This window comes from Pristiophorus japonicus, chromosome 3 (genome assembly GCF_044704955.1).
Source record: "Pristiophorus japonicus isolate sPriJap1 chromosome 3, sPriJap1.hap1, whole genome shotgun sequence".
Lineage (NCBI taxonomy): Eukaryota > Metazoa > Chordata > Chondrichthyes > Pristiophoridae > Pristiophorus > Pristiophorus japonicus.
The window spans coordinates 290266325-290292719 of NC_091979.1; the positions used below are offsets into that span (position 1 = coordinate 290266325).

The window sequence follows — 26395 nt, forward strand, 5'->3', positions numbered from 1 at the left end:
AAATTGCCTCTCTCATTTTAATCTATCTTGTAAGTTTTGTACCTCTTAAGATCACCTCTGAAATGTTTCGTTTTGATGTTGAGCTAACACCCTTGGGTCTTTTCAGCTATACCCTTGCTATATTCTAACTCACTCGGAGCACATGTGCCACTTAATATTATTTCCAACATGCATCTGTCCGTATTGAACTCCATTAGTCACTGATTAACCAAGGTGCTTCTCAGCGTGCAGATTTTGAAGTTCCCTATCTTTCTGTGGAGATTTTTGAGCTGCTTGTAAATATTCATTCCATACCCATTGTATCCTTCCCATATCAGCATTTCCCAGCATTTACACCGAGCTCTTTGTAAAATCTTGTCTATCTCTTCTGTATCCACAATTCCCTCCAGCTGAAATCATCTACCTATTTAGCTACTTTGAATTGAGATGGTGATTCCAGGTAATTTAAGTATATTGGGAACAGGAGTATTTCCAACATGGAATTCTGGGGCATTCCACTCAATGCCTCATTCCTACACCCCGACCATTGCAATTCTTCTCAGCACTGTCTCTTACTTCTTTCCCTATCGCCAGTTATTAATCAGTGTTAATGCCTGACTCTTTGTACTCACTAATTTTAACGTGTAAAGGAATTTCTTGTGCACTTTTATCAATGACCTTTTGGAAGTCAAAGTGCAGTACATCGTATGGCTTCCACGGGTTAATTTGAGATGTCACCTTCCCTGAGGTTGGCCAAGACAAGATCTACTTTTTCTAAAGTTGTGTCATCCATCTTTTATTGGGTTACTTTCATATAGGTACTTGTATTTTATTATTGATGTCACTAATTTTCTGATTATTGAAGTCGGGTGAATGGGTTTTTACTTGTTAGCTTTTGTCACCCTTTATGAACATGGGGACTACATTTGCCTGTTTCTGGTCCATTGGAACATTCCTAGTGTATATTGATTCCCTGACCATGACTGTCAGCACTTCACAAAACTCTTCCCTTCTCTCTTCAAGTTCCTCTGGTATATTTGCATCTATTCCAGGGTATTTGTTGCTTTTAAGCCCCTCAGGCCCATTTAGAACTTCAACTTCACTAATATCCAAGTCCCAGAGCATACACACTGTTTGATATTGGAAGGTATGTTGTTAGTGTCCACCCTGGTTTAAAAACGCTTTCCTGTTCAACTATATGATCAACTTTATTTGGGTCCTTTAGATATTTAATTTCCTCCCAAGCTATCCTCTTGCTGTTGTATTAGAATATTTTTTTGTCGCTGTGTGTCTACTGATGAATCTCTTTCCAGTTTTTTCTTGGCACCCATAATCTCCTGTTGATAGCCTAGTCTTAAATTATCAATGGAATAACGTGGCATTTTTTTTGTAGATGGGTTGACGGCTGTATAACAATCCTTTTTTAAAGCTATACTCAGTTTTACAGTTTACATGTACATCAGACTTCAAATCAATTCACTGCTACATATTGGGTTTGGATCAATTATCAACAGTGGAAGGGTGGATTCCTGTTGAGAATTTTCATTAAGAGTAAGTGTTTGGCTGGAAAAGACGCAAGAGGTATTGACTATAGTGATATTGGTTACAAAGTACAAACTTTTTTTCCTTTTGTTACCCCTCACCTATGTTTTACTTCCTATTTTTCCCCTCCTCTTCTGAAGAAGTTGACTCTTAGCTGGAGTATAGTTCTGTATGGACTGATTCCTAGCCCATGTGGCCATTACTTGATGGTGTGTGTTGGCAGACTATTTGACAACATGCGGCATCACGATCAAGCCTAATCCTGTGCTCACCCAAAATCCATATACGTGCATTCCAGCCGGAGAGTGAGCAGGAGCAGAGACCCTGATCAGTTTTTGCTTTCTTTAGCCCACAGGCTCTGTGGCCAGTTATAGCACTTCTACCATCATTCCAACTGAGATAAGCTAATTCACTTCAGATTGAAAGAAAAAAGAAAGACTTGCATTTATGTAGTGTCTTTCACGACCACCGGATGTCCCAAAGTGCTTTACAGCCAATTAAGTATTTTTTGAAGTGCTATTGTAATGTAGGAAATGCAACAGCCAAATTGCGCACAGCAAGCCCCCATTTTTGGGGATCGAACCAAAGATCTTCCTGATCATTATGGTTCTGCCATTCACTGAGCCATTTAGCAGTTTCTAAGTGCTTGAAAAAGATCAAAGCATTTGCAAATGCACATTTAAAAATGGGATATAATTAATTTCTACATATAGTAAAGGAAGCTTGCTTGAGTTAAATCATGTTTTAATGCCGTGGTCACCCTTTAGCTGAAAAGGATCAAGTCTTTTAAAGATAAACAGAGTCTACAGTTACAGGTAAACAAAGGCTAATTCCATGATTCAAATTTAATTTCAACAGGATTATACTCATTTTATTGCTTTAGCTGTGAAAATCCTAGCTACTGAGTTTCAGTTCATACCCCCATTACAAAACCACGTAAAATACTTCATTTCAAGTACTTCGGACTTGATAGCACATCTAACTTTGTCTTTTTAAGATTATAATGCCCATACAAAACTGTACCTTTGTACACATATTACTGAGACATTCCCAGAGACATGTTTATCCAGATATATTCATGAAAACCTACAAGTGAAATGTTATGTGTGTGTACTATTTGTAATGCAGTACAAGCACTACTTGAGTATCAACTATTCATCTTAATATATACGGCTGAAGACCAATGGAGTTTATTCAGTGGTTTCCTAATTATTTTATTCAATTTTATAATCACATAGCATCTTATTTCAGATCAGCATTCAGAAAAAGTTAATACACAAAACACCTTAAATAAATGTAGCACCACAATCACTTGGGTATTTGTAGTGTCTGCATCATATAGAATAATGTATACTGTGAATGGAGTTTCAAGGCTACAATTCCACTGAGTAGAAACCATTAACATAATAAACTACAAGAGCACAGCTCCCAAGGTTTGTGAATGTTAACACAATTCCAACATAAAATTATAGTCTTCAACTCAATCTACAGCCCTTTTTAGTTGATATAACACAAAACCAGATTTTAAAATGAGAGAAAATGTAATGGGCAACTGATGCCATTAGGACTGCACTGCTGTGCTTATTGAGGAGGTGAACACTGTAGGAATATTAGTGACTGAGGCAATGGTTCAATGATGTTCAGAAAGGATGGACCGGGTGATTGTGATGCCAGTAAAGGAAAATAACACACTTTTTAATTCACAAAGTATAACTGAGTTTTATTGTTTTTTTTTGAAAGATAGATGTTTACTATGATCAGTATGCATTATATTGTCATGTGGCTTGCCCTCAGACAAATAGGGCAAAACTTTTTTTAAAAATGCAGCGTAACCCACACTGATCCACTGCGCTTTTGGTGTTGAATGGCCTTTAAAGCAATATTTCATTTAACGCTACAAAACATTGTTCTGCACTGATAAATAACATTGCATCATTTCAGTGCTATGCAGGTTCACAGACCTTGTTTTGCATATTGCAATTTCATTGAGGAGCTGGGAGATAAAGGACTTGTATGGCTCAGGAGCTATTTTTCTCCCTCCATTGGTGAAGTAATAGCTTAACATTAATGCCATATTAAAACCTTGATTGATTGCAGTCGAACTATGCAAGTGGAATTTTAAAATTTGAGATAAATTGCATAGCAAAGTGGTGCAAATTGTATTGGGGTGAATCTAGTGTCCCTCCTCAAATATATTCAAACTCCAGTGGCACCAACTCAGCCATTACCTGCCGTTCATCGTAGGCAGTCCCTCGGAATCGAGGAAGACTTGCTTCCACTCCTGAAGTGAGTTCTTGGTGGCTGAACAGTCCAATACGAGAGCCACAGGCTCTGTCACAGGTGGGACAGATAGTTGTTGAGGGAAGGGGTGGATGGGACTGATTTGCCGCAAGCTCTTTCCGCTGACTGTGCTTGATTTCTGCATGCTCTTGGCATTGAGACTCAAGGTGCTCAGCACCCTCTCAGATGCACTTCCTCCACTTCGGGCGGTCTTGGGCCAGGGACTCCCAGGTGTTAGTGGGGATGTTGCACTTTATCAGAAAGGCTTTGAGGGTGTCCTTATAGCGTTTCCATTGCCCACCTTTGGCTCGCTTGCCATGAAGGAGTTCCGAGTAGAGCACTTGCTTTGGGATGCGGACTATGTGGCCTGCCCAGCGGAGCTGATCGAGTCTGGTCAGTGCTTCAATGCTGGGGATGTTAGCCTGAGTGAGGACGCTGATGTTGGTGCGCCTGTCCTCCCAGGGTATTTGTAGGATCTTGCGGAGACATCGTTGGTGATATTTCTCCAGCAACTTGAGGTGTCTACTGTACATGGCCCATGTCTCTGAGCCATACAGGAGGGCAGTTATTACTACAGCCCTGTAGACCATGAGCTTGGTTGCAATATGCTGCGAATACCGCATGGTACTACTAATGGGAAAGGAGAGGAGATGGATATCCTTTGGGTTCTTTGAGAGTCACATAGCTGCATCTGTGTCTTGAAGTGTGATGTGCATAATTGTGTGATTTCAACAATATAATAGTATTCAGTCCATATTGTCATGAACCAGAAGCAATTACTGCCAAATGAAATGTGGTCAAAAGTAGCCGTTTTTTAAAGGACAACATGCCGCATGGTATTTATCTGAACGAAATTGACTATATTGCAGTCCAGATGTTGTATAAATATCATATTATACTGGTAACCATACACTGCACCAGCTGAACCTGCAACAGACTTTATTTGGTCATTTGGCTGATGGATTAAATTGTTATAACCAGTCATATAGTTACAACCAACTGTCTGAATCTTTGGATTCTAAATGGGAAGTCCCCTACAGTCTCAATAAGCTGTTTGTTATGTTACAGACTTTAGTTTGTCAGACAAAGAAGTAGGACATGTAAGATAGTAATACACACACACAAAGGCATACAGACATGGAAATTAACACATTACATAGCTGGCTTAACATTAAGGAACCAATGATCTTCAAATTACACTGGAATAATAGGTGCCAACAACTAATGACCTATCTGAAATGCTTCTCTGCTATTTTAGTGGAAGTAATAACGTATTCAAAATAAGTGGATTATCACCTCTATGAAAATAGTGGAGAGAGCAATTTAAATTGAATGCATTAATTGTTCGTACATAGTATTTTATAATATAATTTCATGGCTGATGAATACTTCAGTTATTAAAATTCATATTTTCCATTTTGAATAATACATTTTCTAAGCTTTTTAATGTGTTGTCATCAAACAGGTCATCCAACAAATGTGGATCCTTTTTAAAAAAAAAATCTATATTTAAGTGTATAAAGAAATCCACTGGGAGCTGAGTGTGAAATCAAATGTAATAAATGACATGCAATGGGGGAGGTGGAGAGAGTTTATTCTGTGAATAAGGAAACCTTCATCGCTGATGACTGACAAAAACATGAGTACATTGTAAAAGTGATTCCCAGGAGTGGAGTAAACTGTAAGCAGTTTTGAATGCGTATCATTACCCCTGTAAAGTTTTAAGCAAATATTTGGTTTACAACCATGCAATGTAGTTCCCTCAGTCAAGTCACTAAATTCTTATTCATGTTATAAAAAATAATCTGTCGCCTTTGTGTGATATTATAACATCAGTAACAGAAATGATACTTAGCTGTTCCAGAACCAAGTGAGTTAATCCCCCTCCCCCAAAGAAACAGTTTCTTTTGCATGGTTTAATCTGTCCAGTTTTCAAAGTGTTGTGAGGAAGCATCGTACTTGAGGGATGTGCTTCCAATCTCTAGGAGTCTAGTGGCAGATGTACTTATATTTCTTGGCTCTCCTTCATCAGTAGGTTGTGCATGATCCAGAACAGCCTATAGTGATGCATTGTAACAACACCAACAACTTACATTTATATAGCGCCTTTAATATAGGAAACTGGCCCAAGGCACATCAATCCATCCAAGCTGCACAAATAATTTGTAGCAGTCTGGAGGTGAGCACACACTCAATCCCACCTAGTCCAGCATTGGTACCCGATATTAGGCAGTTGAGTAATGATGTTGCCATGGCTTTGGTTTTATTGCTTTGCCTTCAGGCTGAATTTTTGGCCTGCCGCAGCTGAATCCCAAGCCCAAATGCTAAACCCTAGTATTAACAACAGTACATCAAACTGGCTGTTGTACTGTAAGTTTATAGTACAAGATATTTTGAAGATTTTTAAATTGAATAAGAAAACTTGTATTTTTCTTATCTCTAAATTCGTAAGGAAGGCACAAAACAAATTCTTCATTGCTGCTGTGAAGACAAACATAGCATTTAATTTAAACCACTACATTTCACTCATTACTTTAAGAAAACAGCTCATCAACCTATAATTAATTTTTCATTCTCCTTTGGTTTCTCTAGGGATTTGAAGAATAACTTGATTAGCAACATTGAGCCTGGGGCTCTCTATGGGCTTTCCGAACTGAAGCGACTGTAAGTATTCATTCTAATTGAATTGCCTCAGCCCTGTTGCAGTAGTTAAATCCCTACCTTGTTAGGGGCCTTGGGGTAAAGCATTAAGAGGTAACAAAGCCCACATTTCTGAGGAGGAATATTACATTATTACACTCTTAAAATAATTGATATGTTTTGACATTATTCACTGCAAAAATATTGTTCAGTGTTATTTTTATTGAGAGTCAATCAGGCAAAATAAAATGTTCTTTTGTATAAAAACAGAAACTGACTGTTTCTCGATCATATCCTAAAAAAACACAAAGCATTTAGTTTTATAATGTTCATATTAAATTTTCTAGAGCAAATGAAATGTTTTAGTTTACTAACATGTTGTGGGGAAAAGTCATTAATGTGTAGCCTTCAAATGTTCACATCCTTGTTGCAGTGAATAACCTGCTGGTAGCAGGGATTGAAAGCACTCCCGTGTGTGAAAGTATGTAAACTGCCTTCAGTTTCCAGCTTCAGAGGTTTAATTAGTTTTTTTTAGTTTCAAGGCGCAGCTGCTTAGAAATCTGTTTTCTTATCGTATCATTTCAAATTAATTTCATTTGAGGGTTTTAGGCTTCAAGGTTGGAAGTAATTTTGTAAGTTCGACTTGGACATATTTTAAGAGTTTCCAACGCACTCCTGACTGGCCTCCCACATTCTACCCTACGTAAACTAGAGTTGACCCAAAACTAGGCTGCCCGTGTTCTAACTCAGACCAAGTCCCGCTTACCCATCACCCCTGTGCTCGCTAACCTACATTGGCTTACGGTTAAGCAACGCCTTGATTGCAAAATTCTCATCCTTATTTTCAAATCCCTCCATGTCCTCGTCCCTCCCTATCTCTGTAATCTCCTCCAGCCCCATAACCCCCCCGAGATGTCTGCGCTCCTCTAATTCTACCCTCTTGAGCATCGCTGACTATAATCGCTCAACCATTGATGGCCGTGCCTTCTGTTGCCCAGGCCTCAAGCTCTGGGACACCTTGCCTAAACCTCTCCGCCTCTCTACCTCTTTCCTCTTTCAAGACGCTCCTTAAAACCTACCTCTTTGACCAAGCTTTTGGTCACCTACGCTAATTTCTCCTAATGCGGCTTGGTGTCAAATTTTTTGTCTCATAATACTCCTGTGAAGCACTTTGGGACGTTTCACTACATTAAAGACCCTATATAAATACAAGTTGTTGTTGTTGTTGAGTTAGACTTTATGAAGAGTTAGATTTTATGAAGAGTTGCCTTCAGCAGTGCTGACTGTGCGTGGGAGAAAGAGGAGACTATCAGAAAGAAAGTCTTACAACTATCTGAAATTTTAGGTTGCATTCTTCTGCTGGGCACTCTTTTCTAAAAGTTTCTGACATTAAAGGGCCAAAATTGCCCCTCTCCTGAAGGCCTGTTTTCATCGCAAATCGGCAGCCACGCTGCAATGGAGTGGCTGCTGACTTTTCGTGGAATGGCCGTTGATGGATCAGTTGTGTCCCGAGTTTTCCCGGCGGTGTCCCAATCCCCACTTTACTGTTCCGCTGCTGCCGATCCGTCTGAAGTGCGTCATCTCCGTGCACACCGCCAATCTGTGGCCTTCTGCAGTGCGGCTTCCCCTAAAGGGAGGGTGCACTGCCGCTGTCGCCATGTTTTGTTTCTGTACACAACTATTTGTACTAACTATTTGGCTGCCGTGTCTCTGATTGGTTCTCCATTATCACATGACATATTGTTGATTGGTCCCCTTGGAGGATAAGTCACGCCCTGAAGTTTCTCTGGAATGCGTAAATGGAACTGCCCAGCCCAAGTTCTCACTGACCTTGCAAATTGTAATTTGATCCATTCTTACTTCTGAAGCCATACAGATCTCGAACAACCCAGCAAAAGCCTCCCAAGTTCCAGCTGAAGTCCCTTACCCCAGTGCAAGTGCATCCCTCCACCAGCCGAACTCCCTTACCCCAGCGCAAGTGCTGCCACCCCCAGCTAAAGACCCTTACCCCAGCGCAAGTGCATGAACTTACCCATCCGCACCTCCCCCCCACCGCGCCACCATAGATGGGGCATTGTGTGCGGATTGTTAACAAGTTTATTGGGTATGAAGTGAATAGTGACAGTGTCGTGACTTCTGGATTTCATCCACTCCAACAATGTCCCTGACGCACCAAGTTTTCCGAGAAATTGGGTGTGGGTGTAAAGGGGGTTGGAAGAACATGACCCATCTTCCCTGAGTTCTCTCTCTCCGCCACCCCCACCCCACACCACCCCGTCTCTCTCCCCACCCCTTATCCCTCCCCCACCCATGTCTTTCCCTCCGCCGCCGCCCGCCCCCCACCAAACCAGGCTCTCTCTCCCACTTCCCCCTCCCCCCCCCCCCCACCACAACAAAGGGTTTAATTCGGAGGGGGACAATAGAATATGAGAGTAAGCTTGCAGGGAACATAAAAACTGACTGCAAAAGCTTATACAGATACGTAAAGAGAAAAAGATTATTGAAGACAAATGTGGGTCCCTTACAGTCAGAATTAGGCGAATTTATAATAGAAACATAGAAACATAGAAAATAGGTGCAGGAGTAGGTCATTTGGCCCTTCGAGCCTGCACCGCCATTCAATGGGTTCATGGCTGAACATGCAACTTCAGTACCCCATTCCTGCTTTCTCACCATACCCCTTGATCCCCCTAGTAGTAAGGACTATATCTAACTCCTTCTTGAATATATTTAGTGAATTGGCCTCAACAACTTTCTGTGGTCGAGAATTCCACAGGTTCACCACTGTCTGAGTGAAGAAGTTTCTCCTCATCTCGGTCCTAAATGGCTTACCCCTTATCCTTAGACTGTGACCCCTCATTCTGGACTTCCAAACATTGGGAACATTCTTCCTGCGCCTAACCTGTCTATAACCGGTCAGAATTTTAAACGTTTCTATGAGATCCCCTCTCATTCTTCTGAACTCCAGTGAATACAAGCCCAGTTGATCCAGTATTTCTTGATATGTCAGTCCCGCCATCCCGGGAATCAGTCTGGTGAACCTTCACTGCACTCCCTCAATAGCAAGAATGTCCTTCCTCAAGTTAGGAGACCAAACTGTACACAATACTCCAGGTATGGCCTCAACAAGGCCCTGTAGAACTGTAGTAACACCTCCCTGCTCCTGTACTCAAATCCCCTCGCTATGAAGGCCAACATGCCATTTGCTTTCTTAACCGCCTGCTGTACCTGCATGCCAACCTTCAATGACTGATGTACCATGACATCCAGGTCTCATTGCCCCTCCCCTTTTCCTAATCTGTCACCATTCAGATAATAGTCTGTCTCTCTGTTTTTACAACCAAAGTGGATAACCTCACATTTGTCCACATTATACTTCATCTGCCATGCATTTGCCCACTCACCTAACCTATCCAAATCACTCTGCAGCCTCATAGCATCCTCCTCGCAGCTCACATTGCCACCCAACTTAGTGTCATGCGCAAATTTGGAGATACTACAGTTAATCCCCTCGTCGAAGTCATTAATGTACAATGTAAACAGCTGGGGCCCCAGCACAGAACCTTGAGGTATCCCACTAGTCACTGCCTTCCATTCTGAAAAGTACCCATTTATTCCCACACTTTGCTTCCTGTCTGCCAACCAGTTCTCAGTCCATGTCAGCACACTACCTCCAATCCCATGTGCTTTAACTTTGCACATTAATCTCTTGTGTGGGACCTTGTCGAAAGCCTTCTGAAAGTCCAAATATGCCACATCAACTGGTTCACCCTTGTCCACTCTACTGGAAACATCCTCAAAAAATTCCAGAAGATTTGTCAAGCATGATTTCCCTTTCACAAATCCATGCTGACTTGGACCTATCATGTCACCTCTTTCCAAATGCGCTGCTATGACATCCTTAATAATTGATTCCATCATTTTACCCACCACCGATGTCAGGCTGACCGGTCTATAATTCCCTGTTTTCTCTCTCCCTCCTTTTTTAAAAAGTGGGGTGACATTGGCTACCCTCCACTCCATAGGAACTGATCCAGAGTCTATTGAATGTTGGAAAATGACTGTCAATGCATCCGCTATTTCCAAGGCCACCTCCTCTGGGATGCAGACCATCAGACCCTGGGGATTTATCGGCCTTCAATCCCATCAATTTCCCCAACACAATTTCCCGACTAATAAGGATTTCCCTCAGTTCCTCCTTCCTACTCGACCATATGACCCCCTTTATATTCGGAAGGTTGTTTATGTCCTCCTTAGTGAATACAGAACCGAAGTACTTGTTCAATTGGTCTGCCATTTCTTGTTCCCAGTTATGACTTCCCCTGATTCTGACTGCAGGGGATCTTCATTTGTCTTTACTAACCTTTTTTTCTTTACATATCTATAGAAGCTTTTGCAGTCCATTTTAATGTTCCCTGCAAGCTTCCTCTCGTACTCTATTTTCCCTGCTCTAATCAAACCCTTGGGGAAGAAAGAAATGGCAGACCAATTGACAAATACTTTGGCGTCTGTCTTCACTAAGGAAGACACACATAACCTTCCAGAGATACTAGGGGACTGAGGGTCTAGCGAGAAATCCTTATTAGTCAGCAAATTGTGTTTGGAAAATTGATGGGATTGAAGGCCGATAAATCACCAGGGCCTGATTGGGATGCATCCCAGAGTACTTAAGGAAGTGGCCCTAGAAATAGTGGATGCATTATTGGTCATTTTCCAACATTCTATAGAATCTGGATAAGTTCCTATGGACTGGAGGGTAGCTAATGTAACCCTACTTTTTAAAAAAGGAAGGAGAGAGAAACCAGGGAATTATAGACCGGTTAGCCTGACATTGGTGGTGGGGAAAATGCTGGAGTCAATTATTAAAGATGTAACAGCAGCACATTTGGAAAGCAGTGACAGGATCGGTCCAAGTCAGCATGGATTTACGAAAGGGAAATCATGCTTGACAAACCTTCCAGAATTTTTTGAGGATGTAACTAGTAGAGTGGACAAGGGGGAGCCAGTGGATGTGGTGTATTTAGACTTTCAAAAGGCTTTTGACAAGGTCCCACACAAGAGATTGGTGTGCATAATTAAAGCACATGGTATTGGGGGTAATGTACTGAAGTGGATAGAGAACTGGTTGGCAGACGAGAAGCAAAGAGTCGGGATAAATGGGTCCTTTTCAGAATGGCAGGCAGTGACCAGTGGGGTACCGCTAAGGTTCAGTGCTGGGACCCCAGCTATTTACAAGAAACATTAATGATTTAGAGAAAGGAATTGAATGTAATATTTCCAAGTTTGCAGATGAGACGAAGCTGGGTGGCAGTGTGAGCTGTGAGGAGGATGCTAAGAGGCTGCAGGGTGACTTGGACAGGTTAGGTAGATGGGAGGGCAAGTAGATGGGAGATGCAGTATAATGTAGGTAAATGTGAGGTCATCCACTTTGGTGGTAAAAACAGGGATGCAGATTATTATCTGAATGGTGACAGATGAGTAAAAGGGGAGGTGCAATGAGACCTGGGTGTCTTGTTACATTGAAAGTTGGCATACAGGTACAGCAAGCGGTGAAGAAGCAAATGGCATGTTGGCCTTCAGAGCGAGAGGCTTTGAGTATAGGAGCAGGGAGGTTTTACTACAGTTGTACAGGGCCTTGGTAAGACCACACCTTGAATATTGTGTACAGTTTTGGTCTCCTAATCTGAGGAAGGACATGTTTGCTATTGAAGGAAATATAGAAACATAGAAACATAGAAAATCGGTGCAGGAGTAGGCCATTCGGCCCCTCGAGCCTGCACCGCCATTCAATAGGATCATGGCTGATCATTCCCTCAGTTCCCCTTTCCTGCTTTCTCTCCATACCCCTTGATCCCCTTAGCTGTAAGGGCCATATCTAACTCCCTCTTGAATATATCCAATGAACTGGCATCAACAACTCTCTGCGGCAGGGAATTCCACAGGTTAACAACTCTCTGAGTGAAGAAGTTTCTCCTCATCTCAGTCCCAGATGGCCTATCCCTTATCCTAAGACTATGTCCCCTGGTTCTGGACTTCCCCCAACATCGGGAACATTCTTCCCGCATCTAACCTGTCCAGTCCCGTCAGAATCTTATACTTTTCTATGAGCTCCCCTCTCATCCTTCTAAACTCCAGTGAGTAAAGGCCCAGTTGATCCAGTCTCTGCTCATATGACAGTAGAGCCATCCCTGGAATTAGTCTGGTTAACCTTCGCTGCACTCCCTCAAGAGCAAGAACGTCCTTCCTCAGATTAGGAGACCAAAACTTAACACAATATTCCGGGTGAGGCCTTACCAAGGCCCTGTACAACTGTAGTAAGTCCTCCCTGCTCCGATACTCAAAGTCTCTCGCTATGAAGGCCAACATGCCATTTGCCGCCTTCACCGCCTGCTGTACCTGCATGCCAACCTTCAATGACTGATGAACCATGACACCCAGGTCTTGTTGCACCTTCCCATTTCCTAATCTGCCGCCATTTAGATAATATTCTGCCTTCATGTTTTTGCCCCTAAAATGGATAACCTCACATTTATCCACATTATACTGCATCTGCCATGCATTTGCCCACTCACCTAACCTGTCCAAGTCACCCTGCAGCCTCTTAGCGTCCCCCTCACAGCTCACACCGCCACCCAGTTTAGTATCATCTGCAAACTTGGAGATATTAAACTCAATTCCTTCCTCCAAATGGTTAATGAATATTGTAAAGAGCTGGGCTGAGCACTTCACGAGTCACTGCCTGCCATTCTGAAAAGGACCCGTTTATCACGGCTCTCTGCTTCCTGTCTGCCAACCAGTTTTCTATCCACGCCAGTACATTACCCCCAATACCATGCGCTTTGATTTTGCACACCAATCTTTTGTGCGAGACCTTGTCAAAAGCCTTTTAAAAGTCCAAATACACCACATCCACTGGTTCTCCTTTGTCCACTCTGCTAGTTACATCCTCAAAAAATTCCAGAAGATCCGTAAAGCATGATTTCCCTTTCATAAATCCACACTGACTTGGACCGATCCTGTCACTGCTTTCCAAATGCACTGCTATTTCATCCTCAATGATTGATTTCAGTATTTTCCCCACTACTGATGTTAGGCTGACCGGTCTATAATTACCCGTTTTCTCTCTCCTTTTTTAAAAAGTGGTTTTACATTAGTTACCCTCCAGTCCATAGGAACTGATCCACAGTCGATAGACTGTTGGAAAATGATCACCAATGCATCCACTATTTCTAGGGCCACTTCCTTAAGTACTCTGGGATGCATCCCAATCAGGCCCTGGGGATTTATCAACCTTCATTCCCATCAATTTCTCCAACACAATTTCCCACCTAATATGGATACCCTTCAGTTCCTCCTTCTCACTAGACCCACTGTCCCCGAGTAAATTCGGAAGGTTATTTGTGTATTCCTTCGTGAAGACAGAACCGAAGTATTTGTTCAATTGGTCTGCCATTTCTTTGTTCCCCATTATAAATTCACCTGTATCTGACTGCAAGTGACCTACGGAATGCAGCGAACATTCACCAGACTGATTCCTGGGATGACAGGACTGACATATGAAGAAAGAGTGGATCGACTCGGCTTATATTCAATGGAATTTAGAAGAATGAGAGGGGATCTCATCGAAACATATAAAATTCTGACGGGATTGGACAGGTTAGATGCAGGACGAATGTTCCCGATGTTGGGGAATTCCAGAACCAGGGGTCACAGTCTAAGGATAAGGGGTAAGCCATTTAGGACCGAGATGAGGAGAAACTTTTTCACTCAGAGAATTGTGAACCTGTGGAATTCTCTACCACAGAAAGTTGTTGAGGCCAGTTCGTTTGGTATATGCAAAAGGGAGTTAGACATGGCCCTTACAGCTAAAGGGATCAAGGGGTATGGAGAGAAAGCAGGAATGGAGTACTGAAGTGCATGATCAGCCATGATCATATTGAATGGTGGTGCAGACGCGAAGGGCTGAATGGCCTACTGCTGCACCTATTTTCTCTGTTTCTATATTCTCTCTCTCCCCCTGCCTCCCCAAGCCGAAGTGCATGATCTTACCGTGCCCCCCCCGCGTCCCAACCAGGCTCTCTCTTCGTACCCCCCACTCCCCGTAACCAGGCTATCACTTCCCTTCCCTTCCCCTCCCCCCCCACCCCACCCCCATCCAGGCTCTCTCTTCGCACCCCCCACTCCCCATAACCAGGCTATCACTTCCCTTCCCCTCCCCCCGCCCCCATCCAGGCTCTTTCTTCCCACCCCCCACTCCCCCTCACCAGGCTCTCTCTTCCCCGCCCCCATCCCCTGGCAACCAGGCTCTCTCTTCCCACCCCCCACTCCCCCTCACCAGGCTATCTCTTCCCTTCCCCTCCCCCCCCCACCCCACCCCCATCCAGGCTCTCTCTTCCCACCCCCACTCCCCCTCACCAGGCTATCTCTTCCCTCCACCCCCCCTCGCCCCCATCCAGGCTCTCTCTCCCCCCCCACACCTCCTCCGAAACAAGGCTCTCTCTACCCCTCCCCCACCCCAACAACCAGGCTCTCTCTCTCTCCCCCCCACCGCCCCCCCACCCCCCAACCAGCCTCTCCTCCTCCCGAAAACAACCAGTCTCTCTCTTCCCTGCCCCCACCAAACCAGGCTCTCCTCCCCCCCCCCAATAACAAGGCTCTCTTTCCACCCCCCCGCCCCCCAAACAACCATGCTCTCTCCAGTTCCCCCAAATCAGGCTCTCTCCCGCTTTCCACCCCCCCTTCCCCCCGCACCTGACAATCATCCTCTTTCCCCCTCAGAGCAACCAGGCTCTCCCCCACCACCCCCCCCGCCCCTTCCACAAACAGGCTCTCTCTCTCCTCCTCGCCCCCCCCAACAACCAAGCTATCTCTTCTCCCTCACCTCACACCCCGCAACAACCAGTCCCTCTCTCTAGCCGACCCCCCCCCCACCCAAACCAGGCTCCCTCTCTCCACCCCCTTTAACCCGGAACCAGGCTCTCTCTCTCTCTCTCTCTCTCTCTCTCTCTCTCTCTCTCTCTCCCTCCCCACAAACAAATAGGCTCCCTCTCACCACCCCCCGCCCCCCGCCCCCCAAACAACCAGGCTCTCTCTTCCCTCCCCCCACCCCACAAACAACTAGGGTTTTCTCTTCCCCCCCTCTCCCCCCAGCCCCCAAAACCAGGCTCTCACTCCCCCCTCCCGTCCCAAACCAGGCTCCCTCTCTCCCCCCAACCAGACTCTTCCCCCCGCCCCTCCCCCCACAAACAACCAGGCTTTCTCTCCCCCTTCACCCCCACCCCCCAAACCAGGCTCTACCTCCCACCCTCGCCCCTTCGGGAAGTGTGATCAGAATCAACGTGGCCAATTGGGGGCCCCATATTCAGTTCGGGGCCTCACTTCGAAGGACGAGGAAATCATTAATACAAATAGTCAGATCGTTTTTTTTTGTCAGCTGACTGCCATGTCGACCCAACAGTTATGCCCCCGGGTTCGACTGGGCCGCCAACAGGCAGCCTGGCACACCCTCTTGGGTGCCAGGCTGCTGACCCGACCAAAACGCTTCCAGGTGACCTAGTGGACCGCAGCTTTAAAATTGCAAAGGCTCTCCCCTTTAATTGAAGGGGAGAGGTGTGATGACGCGCGCTGTGATGATGTCATCGCGGCGGTCACTTCACACCGCCCCCAACTTCCGCCCCTCAGGTGTTGCCACCGCTACATATCCGCCCCTCTCGTCTAGTCACCGCCCCCATTAAGAGCGACTTCCAGATCCGAATTTTAAAAAACGTGTAGAGGGAAGCCTGACTATTAGTCAGTGGCCTGCTGTGTGAGTGAAGCTCAGGGTGCAGGTTGTGCATACATTGTTCACATACAGCGGCTGTGTGCTCACCCTCCTCACTGAGTAAAGCGTTTTAATTGTACCATTTGTTGCAGTTAAATAAAACTTTGCAATGTCTTATTGGCTTGAAATTTAATTTCTTATTCATTTTTGTCATACCTTAAAGTGAATTTTCCATATTTTGTGATAACAGTACCATCCGACTCAAATTGACCCAAGCACACATGGATACACAAATAGACATTCATAGCCGCAACTCTTTTTATGCTCTCTGTAACAATCATTCAGAAGAAGAAATGGAGAGTAGAAAACCAAGGCCTAGAAATTCGGGTAATTTGCGCTGGGGGCACTAACGGGGCGCAAACGGCTTTGCGACTGGGCACGGTGGTGCTAACGACTCCCGTTAAATTAAATGGGAGATAAGCGGCAACAGTAACCTGTAGTACCACACTCTGTTATGCCCGCGATGCTGACGTCATTACCATGCGCAGCTCCCTGGACCCTAAATTGGGTATCGCCCCATGAAGATCACAGTGACAGCTTCAGGGGACACACGCCGGCCGGCCACGCGCGGAATGAAACTTAAAGGGGAGGTGTGCTGCGGTAAAAGAAAGTCCTCCGCTTTTTTTTTTCTGCGCCTCCATGCCGCGCTCAGTCAGCCTGGCACTCTGCTTGAGTGCCGGGCTGTTGGCACAGCACCCCCGCTGCCCGATGGTCCAGGTAGCACCCTTTCATTGCTCAGAGTATGCAGGTCGGGCCCTTCCCTTTAATTCAGGAACGAGCCCCTCCTATGCGGCAATACTACGCGGCCCAGTGCCTAGCGATGCACCCCGCCCCCGACATGTTCGCCCCACTACGGCTGCAGAAAGGAAATGAAGCGCTTTATTTTGCGCTCCACTTCCTTTTGGTGGTAACCCCAATTTCTCGCGGAAGGTGAGACTTTTGTGCCTGGAGCAAAGTCTCGCGCCTCGCGAGCCGTACTCAATTTTCCCCCACAAATATTTTCATTGTGCCTTTCTTAAAAATTATTATGCACTAACCTGTGACCCATCTATAATGTTAAAAGTAATTTTATTCATACTGCACAGCATTTCAGGATTTCACATAAATCAGAACTTCCCCATGGACTACTTGTAGTTACAAGGAACAAAACATGTGTAATGGCAGTGTGGAGGTTGTACTGTCAGCAACTTGGCAACAGCTACTGGCAACAGGAGAATTGGTATAAATTCCTGTATTGTGCAGCTTGATGAGTTTGAATCCTATTGCATCAAATTCTGCCCTGGGGTTCAGTTTATTCAACTCATCAAGGTGGTTTGCAGGAATGAAGAAAAGCTGCCTGGGAATGGATTCCATTCTGCATTGTTCAACTCATGCTCCCAGTGGATCAGTCAAGAAATGTCATTAATGCAATCTGTGGCACTGTCTGTTGCACATTTCAAGTATTCAAAGTAATATTCTCCCCATCCTGCTTGTCTCTTTCACTGCCCTGCCTCTTGATCCCACTGGTGAATCATTTGCCACGGTCATACTCCGTATCACCCTCCAGAATGTCCACTCCCTTATGATCAAATACCCTCACCATCCCTGATCCTACTATGGATAAATCTACATGTGCAACTACAGATACACAAATCACTAAAAGCAGCGATTTTGGTTAATAAGGCCATTTTTTAAAAAGCATACATTTCTAGATGGATAGAATTGAAAAGCGTAGAAGCTATGATCAACTTGTCTAGAACCTTGGTTAGACCACACTCTGAGTACTGTGAACAGTTCTCTATTCACCTTCGATACTATGAGGTCGCCAATATACCACCTATGCAGCTGACTCTGCCATTATCTCCCCTTCCTCTTTTCTCCTCTGCTCCCAACTTATCGCCAGTCTCACACCCACGCTAGTTCTGATTCCCTGTCATCACAGTTTCTCTCCTAGTTTTTAGTTATGCTCTACAACCTCATTTCTTCCATGAGACCCACCTCCCATTCCATCAATCCCCTTCACACTCAACTGGCTGCAGTGTATACTATCTACAAGATGCACTGTAGCAACTCGCTAAGGCTTCTTTGCAGCACCTCTCAGTCCCGCGACCTCGACCATCTAGATGGACAAGGGCAGCAGGTGCATGGGCGCACCATCAGCTGCAAGTTCTCCTCCAAGTTACACTCCATCCTAACTTGGAAATATATCGCTGTTCCTTCATCGTCGTTGGGTCAAAATCCTGGAACTCCCTCGCTAACAACACTGTGGGAGCACCTTCATCACAAGGACTGCAGTGGTTCAAGAATGTAGCTTGCCACCACCTTCTCAAGGGCGATTAGGGATGGGCAATAAATGCCAGCTTTGCCAGTGATGCCCACATCCCAGAACGAAGTTTAAAAAAAAAACTACCCCTCCTGTCCTCCATGCTAGCCAGTATTATTACCGACCCCCTTTGCTCAGGCACCATAACAACATTTCAAGATCATGTCTTCAACTCCACCTCAAACAAAATTAGTTAGGACCCATTCATCCTTTCCAAGTATCATCCTATCTCACCGACCTTTCTTCTCTCAGAATCTAAATGGGTTGTTGTCTCCCAGCTATGTGGCCACCTTTCCCAAAGCTTCCAATTTCAATCCCTTCAGGCCAGCTTCTACCCTGCTTGCAGAACTTGAACGTATCCCGGCCAAAGTCAGGAATGACATTTTCTGTTGCTGTAATGCACTATCTCACCTTGTTTTCCTTAACCTCAACCATGGGATTTTCCTCATGTAAATTCACTCCTACTTATGTGACTATAGCCAATGCAGCTCCAGCCATGGCTTTTCTTCCTACCCCTCACCATAACTTCTGGAATCCCCAAGGATCTATCCTTGGCCCATTGTCATGTTTTGGAATTTGTTCCATGTTTGGAACATGTACCAATGCAGAGTGTAAATTCGAGCTCTGATTAAGTGTTTTTTCCTTTAAAATCAGACCAATATTCCACAAACTGAGGCTGTCCTGCTATGTTTGGGATAGTTGCCAAGTATACATATCCTTTCAGGTTCATAGTTCAACAAAACCTCTAACTAAAGAAACAAGCATTACTGCGTCATGATTTATATGGTGATACAAGGAAAGCATATGGTTCGTACAAAAGATTGCATTGTATCTCACTGTTTCCCACATTATAACAGTTGTCTCATTATTATCCACTGAGTGACCCTTGAAACCATGTGTTAGACTTCAACCACTTTTATAGCAGTAATTGCCTCACAATGGAATTCCCCCCGTACTGGCCAAGGCTTTCTGCATTCCATTTGCAGCCATCTTCTCTCACTGCTGGTCAACTATTTCATCACTATTTTCTGCAGAAATGAGGGGGGAAAGTATATGTACAGGTTGTTGGGGAAGATTTCCTCAGTGTGCGAAGTGTAATGAATTTATATACTAATTTATGAGGGACAGCTTTGTAATTTTGTTACAGATAGTGCAGACAAAGTCTTCATTCTATACAATGGTTGGAATTTTGTCTGCCTCGGTAGGTCTGGTATGGGCGGTAACCATGGTGGGTCACGATCCTGCTGCTGGCTCCATCCCACTGTTGAAAAGAAACTCAAGTTAATAGGGCCTATTAAGCTCGCCGAGCTTGTTACCCAGCAGGGACAGCAGGCGGTGAAGGAGACAAATGGAAACGTGTAAAATTCTGACAGGATTTGACAGGTTAGATGCAGGAAAAATGTTCCTGATGTTGGGGAAGTCCAGATCCAGGGGTCAGAGTCTAAGGATAAGGGGTAAGCCATTTAGGACCGAGATGAGGAGAAACTTCTTCACTCCGAGAGTGGTGAACCTGTGGAATTCTCTACCACAGAAAGTTGTTGAGGCCAGTTCATTAGATATATTCAAAAGGGAGTTAGATGTGGCCCTTAGGGCTAAAGGGATCAAGTGGTATGGAGAGAAAGCAGGAATGGGATACTAAAGTTGCATGATCAGCCATGATCATATTGAATGGTGGTGCAGGCTCGAAGGGACGAATGGCCTACTCCTGCACCTATTTTCGATGTTTCTATGTTACCCGGTCCAATTAAATGGAGCAGGTTTGGTGACATCATTCATGACGTGTTTTGAGCCGGGATATTTAAAGGGACCGTGGCCACATTAGATTTGGCATTTAATCCAACATAGTGCTGTCAGTGTGCTACAGCATTGGAGTGCTGCAACACTGACAATGATTCTGCAGAGACAGAGGACTGCACCCAGGTTCTCCAAGTCAGAGCAGGCAGGGTGGTTCTCCCTTTCCAATGGAGGAAAGCAACCTCCCATGAGACCAAAAGAGCCTGGTTGCAGACTGCAGAGAAGGTCACAAGCAGGGATGTGTTCAGGAGGACCTGGGTGCAGTGCTGCAAACGTTTCAATTATCTCATTAGATCAGAAAATGTTCATATAAAGCCACACTCGACTTCGGCCTATTGTGCCTTTCATCACATCCCCATCACTCTGCTTTCCCTACCCTATTCCTGCACATCCGTACTCACACTGACATATTCCTCTCTATCTACATTATCACATCTCCATCTCATTAGTCACCCCTCACACTCATCCTCATCCTAGTGCAATCGTACCAACTAACAACACACAAGGGTAGCCACTTGCATGTTTTATCCAATATTTGTGTACAGTTTCTCCTCATAAAAATCTTTATTGTCAACACTTTCCGGTCTTGGACAGATTGGTGTGCACCTTTGGAAGTGGCTGAGTGGGTTGCAATGAATGGTGAAACATAACAGTACCCCCTACAATGGTGATGAGTGTGAAAGGAATGGCTTGGTCATTGCAGGGATGCTTTATGGTGTTGGTGTGAGGTGGTGCCAACCTGGTGCATCATGTGGCAGCCATAGGGTGTACGGCATAAAGTTAACTAAATCTGGCTATGATGAGGCCATCCCTGGCAGCAATGTGCTCGGGTGCTGATGCCCTCTGTCTTATGCAGCATTAAGTGATTGTGGAGAAGGTTGGTGCTTTGTTGGTGCTGCTGGTGTGCCTGGTGCTGCTGGTGTTGGGGCTCACTGTGGTCCGATCCTGAGGACCAAGGTCAGACAGTATAAACAGTGCCCTTGTTGATAGAACAGATGACAGGTGAAGTACAGATGACAGAAGCATTCTGTCAATGGTGAGAGAGTTCTTCCAATCAGGTGAGACTGGATGGAGACTTTGCTGGAAAGCCTAGCAGCCTGCAGAATCTATGCTGGAAATGGACTGATCAATACCTCCTGCCTGAGGAAAGTGATCACATATCAGGTGGGAGCTTTTACTGTACAGTTGATGCTGCCAAACAATCAGCTGGAGTAATGGCCACAGAACTCCCACCTCAAGTTGACAGCCATGGTCTCCGAACAGTGTGGTTCCTGTGACCATGCAGTTAAATTTAAAAAGTAAGTTTAAAAAAACCTGTTAAGGGTCTGACAACTATCTGTTAATCATTTCAATTGGGTCACCTGCCGCTGCCGGATGGATCGGCTCTGCGATAACTGACGCACCTGGGGGAAAGGCACATGGGGCAGACCTGCTGTCAAAAGTAATAACTTTCCTACCCAACTTGCCACCGATTGTGCCCACTACCACCCCGGAAAATTTCTGCCAAAGTGTTGATGGAAGATTTATTACAAGGATTTTTTGTAGTGAATTATTGACTCAAATTTTGCTGTCAAAATAACGGTGAGGCTAATGTCATCACTGTTGCTTACGTGCAGATAGTACGGCAACTTCAGACGAGGGGCACATGCACGGTTGAACCCAAAAGTCCACTGTTGCTATTTCGCTTCACTGTTAGAATCGCGAAATAGCATCTCGCTGTCTGCCTGACCATCGAAATGCCTTGAATGGTGTGAAGTTGCTGTATTTGCACGGTACATACTAACTGAACTTGCCACAGAAAATTAAGTCTTGTCCATTTCAATCCAAGTACCCTTTTAACGACATGATAAGTATTAATTACTGCCAGTCAATCTCTCTGACACTGAAAATTAAGTATTGCAAATGTGGAGTCTCATTTCTTCAGGTTTTAATTGTTGTTGGAGATTTTAAAAATGTCAAATTTACCATTAAATGCATTTTTTTAACTTTTCCTTTTGGTCTCTTCTTTTTCTCTCTCTCAATCCAATCTTTCCTCCCTATCTTTCTCTTTCTGTAGCTGATTTGACATTGAATTTACCCACTCTAATTTATGCTTTCTTCTCCATCCTTGTGCTGTTAATGTCACAATCCTTCAATCTGATTGGTTAAGAAGACTACACAGTCACTTTCCCTGTTCATTCAGGTCCCAGATGCATGATTTCCATCGCTGCAACGTTATCAGCTCGCACTTTCAGCAACTTGCCACACAAAAAATTAAAAACCCTAAATATGCAAGGCTAAGTCTAACTAACGGCAAATGCCATTAGATGACCTGATACTGAAACATTTGGCCCTATGAGTTTTATGTGGATATTACAAGTTTCTATTTAGTTATTCCATTACCTCATCATTTGAGAAATAAGATTTTAATCTAGAAACACTTAGGCCTCAATATTAACCCACGAGGGGCGGGGGTAGGATTAACATTTTGAAAAAGGGGAACGCGTCCCCATACCGGCACGTACACGTCCGTTGGGTTTGGCATTGTGCGGCGGGACACTTTATTACCTTCTTTAAATCAGGCTCCCACAGTGCAATTGGGAGCCTGATTTAATTTTAACAGTTGCCACGCGCGTTTCCCAGGGCTCGAGAAACCTGGCAGTAAAAGAGAAGCGGGAGCTGCTGGCTCAAGAAGGTAAGTGCCTTTTACAGCTCTCCTTTAGGCTTAGGAGTAGCAGGAATACCCCCTTCGGCCAACCCTCTGCCGATTGCGGCCTCTCTCTCCCCTCTGCCGAATTCACCCTCACCCCCCCTCCCCAGTCTCTGTCCTCCCCAAGCCCTGAACCCTCCCCGCTTCCCTGTAAATATCAGGGCTTTAGCAAATGGAAAAATAACTTATCTCAGTAATTTTATTTTGGTTGCTGAGATGCATAGTCTGCAGACAAGCGGATCGAAAAACAAATGCAGCAATGCAACTCTCCCAGTGGAATCCTCTATGTTTATCCTCTATGTTTATTACTTTTAATAATGACTGGGTTCATTTTTCAACCACCCACTTCTGCTACCCTTTGTGTGTTCCACCTGACTTGATCTGAACTTGCATGTTCAGGTTGTTAAACTAAGCCTGATACACTCCAGGTGCTGACCCATGTCTTGGATGCCCCTCCCATCTGGAAATGGGGGTGAAAATCATTGCTGAAAGGTTTGTAGCAGCATTAATGGCCACATCAGCGGGCTTTCTGACTACAGCCCAAAACAACAGACAGGAGACCTCCAGCCCACAGATCCAGTAGGAGACCTGCATGGTCTTGCTTGCTGTTCTTCTCGGCTCCCCCAATCTGAAAGGGTTTGGGAGCAAATACTAAGGCCCATGAATTCTACCCTCTACTTGGTCATCTGCCAAGTGCGGAACCAGGAAAATGGGGCATTTGACATGGAGACAGTCCTCCCACCTCATTTGTATGAGCTATGAACACTTGCGCTTGCTTCCAGTGCAAGCACTCTGCCCACCCTCAGGAAACCTCAGAGGTATGAGGGCAATGGAAAAGGGGCAGAGATGGCATGTTGAATCGCTGGCCCTGTTGCCTCTGTTTTGCGCCTGAGTTCAAAGCAGAGGAATATCACCCCTGATGTCTCTGCCCTTTGCTTCTGGAGTGAGTGACTGATGCAGGGATGTTGTTTTAAAGGTTCCAGCAGATCTCCAGCACCTCACCCAACTGCCCATTCTTCATGTGAGAACCTAGACAGTATGTGTTAGAAGGTTAATTGAGTGTGAAGGGCATCACAGCAAAGCCAGTTACTCAAGCCTGTCATTTTCATGCATTCAAGTGGTAAGTTGTGTATGAGGTTATAGTCTCCTGCCCGAACCTCTTGATTTAGGGTTTCTGGAGGATCCCATTTCCATAGTGCAAAATAGATGTATTACAGATAGAAATTCTTTGGTGATGCTGCATATTGTGGAGGTTTCTTCATCCTCCTACCACACAAAAAGGATCACACTACACGTAAATGGGCAGGCATATGAAAATCTTTTGTTTTTACCAAAGGCCATCAAATCTTATTCTTTCCAACCTTCCCCTCCACCCCTGTTTCAATCTCTCCTGCTTCAGCCTCAGACCAGATTCACTCTGACATTTTAGCATTAGCAATAATTTCTCTGCAACACTGTTATGAGGTTACACTGTAATATCACCCCTCAGTGAGGTTACAGTGCATATGTGTGCATACTTGATGCATAGAGGCAATGTAAAGCAAAGGAATGATGTTGAACAAATGTTTAAAATTAAATGAAAGGAAAGCAAAAAAAAAGGAGTGGCTCGTGAAATATAAATATATAAGATTTCTAATTTTAAGATGAAACCCAATAATTCTTCCCCAAAGAGTAAATTCCAAAATTCGGACTAAATCTCAAAATATGGAAATATCTGCTTTCTGATGTGATGCTGTGTTCCCTGTTGTCTCTATTTCAACATTGATGGAGTACACCTTTGAGTCACCTACATCATGTACGCATGACTGAAGAAAGTTACTCTGGGCCCAAATTTGGCCAGGAGTTGCTCCATTTTTTTTGGAGCAACTTGATTTTTTTGGAGTATCTTAAAAATCGCAATTCTGCGCATTTAATTTGCGCCAGTCTAAGTGAATTAGTTAGGATTTTTTTTAGTTTAGTTTTTTTTTCAAAAGGAGACATTACCAGCCATCTATGCCTGTTTTGGCCATTTAAGCAAGTTTGGACAGCTAATAGTTGCTCCAAACTAACTTAGGCCAGCATTTGTGGCCCGCTCAGAAAACCCTTGCGGAGAGTTAAGAAATCAGTGCAGGTAGGTACATTTAAAGCACTAAACAAAACACAAATAAGCATTCAATAACAAATAAAAAATACAAGGAAGCTGAGAGGACCTGCACCTAGCACAAAGACTTACAAAGCACAAAAAGTAATAAGCAATTAATTAACAAATAATAAAATAGACAATAGAAGTCCTACCTTTATGTGAAGGGAAGGCAGCGGGCCGCCGATGAGGGAGCCCATTCGGCCAGGGATAGGGGCGGCACGCTTCGGCCCCTCCCACACAGCCTGCAGAGCACACTCACAGATTCTGGGGGCGAGGAGCTACTGCGCATGCGTGCACACACTAGCGCGGATGTGCAGAGATCCTGGCACTGTTTTCAGCGCTGGGACCTGGCTGCGCCCCCGAATCCAGTTGCCACCATCGAGGACAGGCTGGGGAGCGGCCAAACTCGGCCTAAAGATTTTTGGCACTCTTTGAGTTCTACAAAAGTGGCGCACCTCTGGTGAGTGCGCCAGAAATCTGTACTGGCCAAATTTGGGCCCATAGGGAGGAGATGGTGGGGATTTAGCTAAGGAGAAAGAGTAGTCTCTCTTAACCTCTCAAAAGTAATAAACACCGGTTAAGTCGATGGTCATTCATTCTCATGATTGCCAGTGCAATACTTAGTATTTATAAAGAATGTCTATTTATTGTTAAAAATTATTAGTAATTTTCAAATAGACTATGAGGGTACATTGAAACTATCACTGCCATATAAATGTGACACAACATCCAAAATCATAGTGTATAAAGTGCATAATTATTTACTATTATAATTTACCTCTCCCCAACACTAAATAGCAGAAAATAAAAATCAGAATTATAGATCCCAATGCAATATTTATAAACGCCACCTACCAGACTGTTTCTATAGCAGGCTTGTGAACCAAAACACAAATCAATGAGAAAAAGAAAAAGTAAATAAATCCCTACTTATCATTGTATGAAAAAGAGAGACGGACCCAATGGTTTTATGCAAGTGTTGTAGTTCAATGTTGTAGCACTACACCACTGATTGTATGTGTGTGTGAGTGCATATGTGCTCCTGAGTTCTAAGTTTGTTCCTTTTTATAAATCCATCTCTTTATTTTTTCATGTTACCTCTTCTAAGACCTCTTTGCCTATTTTTTTTTCTCTGGCCTCGGCTCTTTATTACCATTACAGCTTGTGTTAGCTGTGGCTCAATGGGTAGCACTCTTGTCTCTGAATCAGAAGGTAGTGGGTTCAAAT

General features: G+C 44.3%; 1 protein-coding gene across 2 annotated transcripts in view; it reads left to right on the top strand.

Annotated features, from left to right (window-relative positions):
- LOC139260324 (adhesion G protein-coupled receptor A3) overlaps positions 1-26395 on the top strand; it is an 841088-nt gene that overhangs the window by 342465 nt on the left and 472228 nt on the right. For both annotated transcript variants that reach the window (XM_070876798.1, XM_070876800.1), the window contains exon 3: positions 6394-6465. In XM_070876798.1, coding sequence (XP_070732899.1) covers positions 6394-6465 — 72 coding nt within the window. The remainder of the gene's footprint in view (positions 1-6393; positions 6466-26395) is intronic.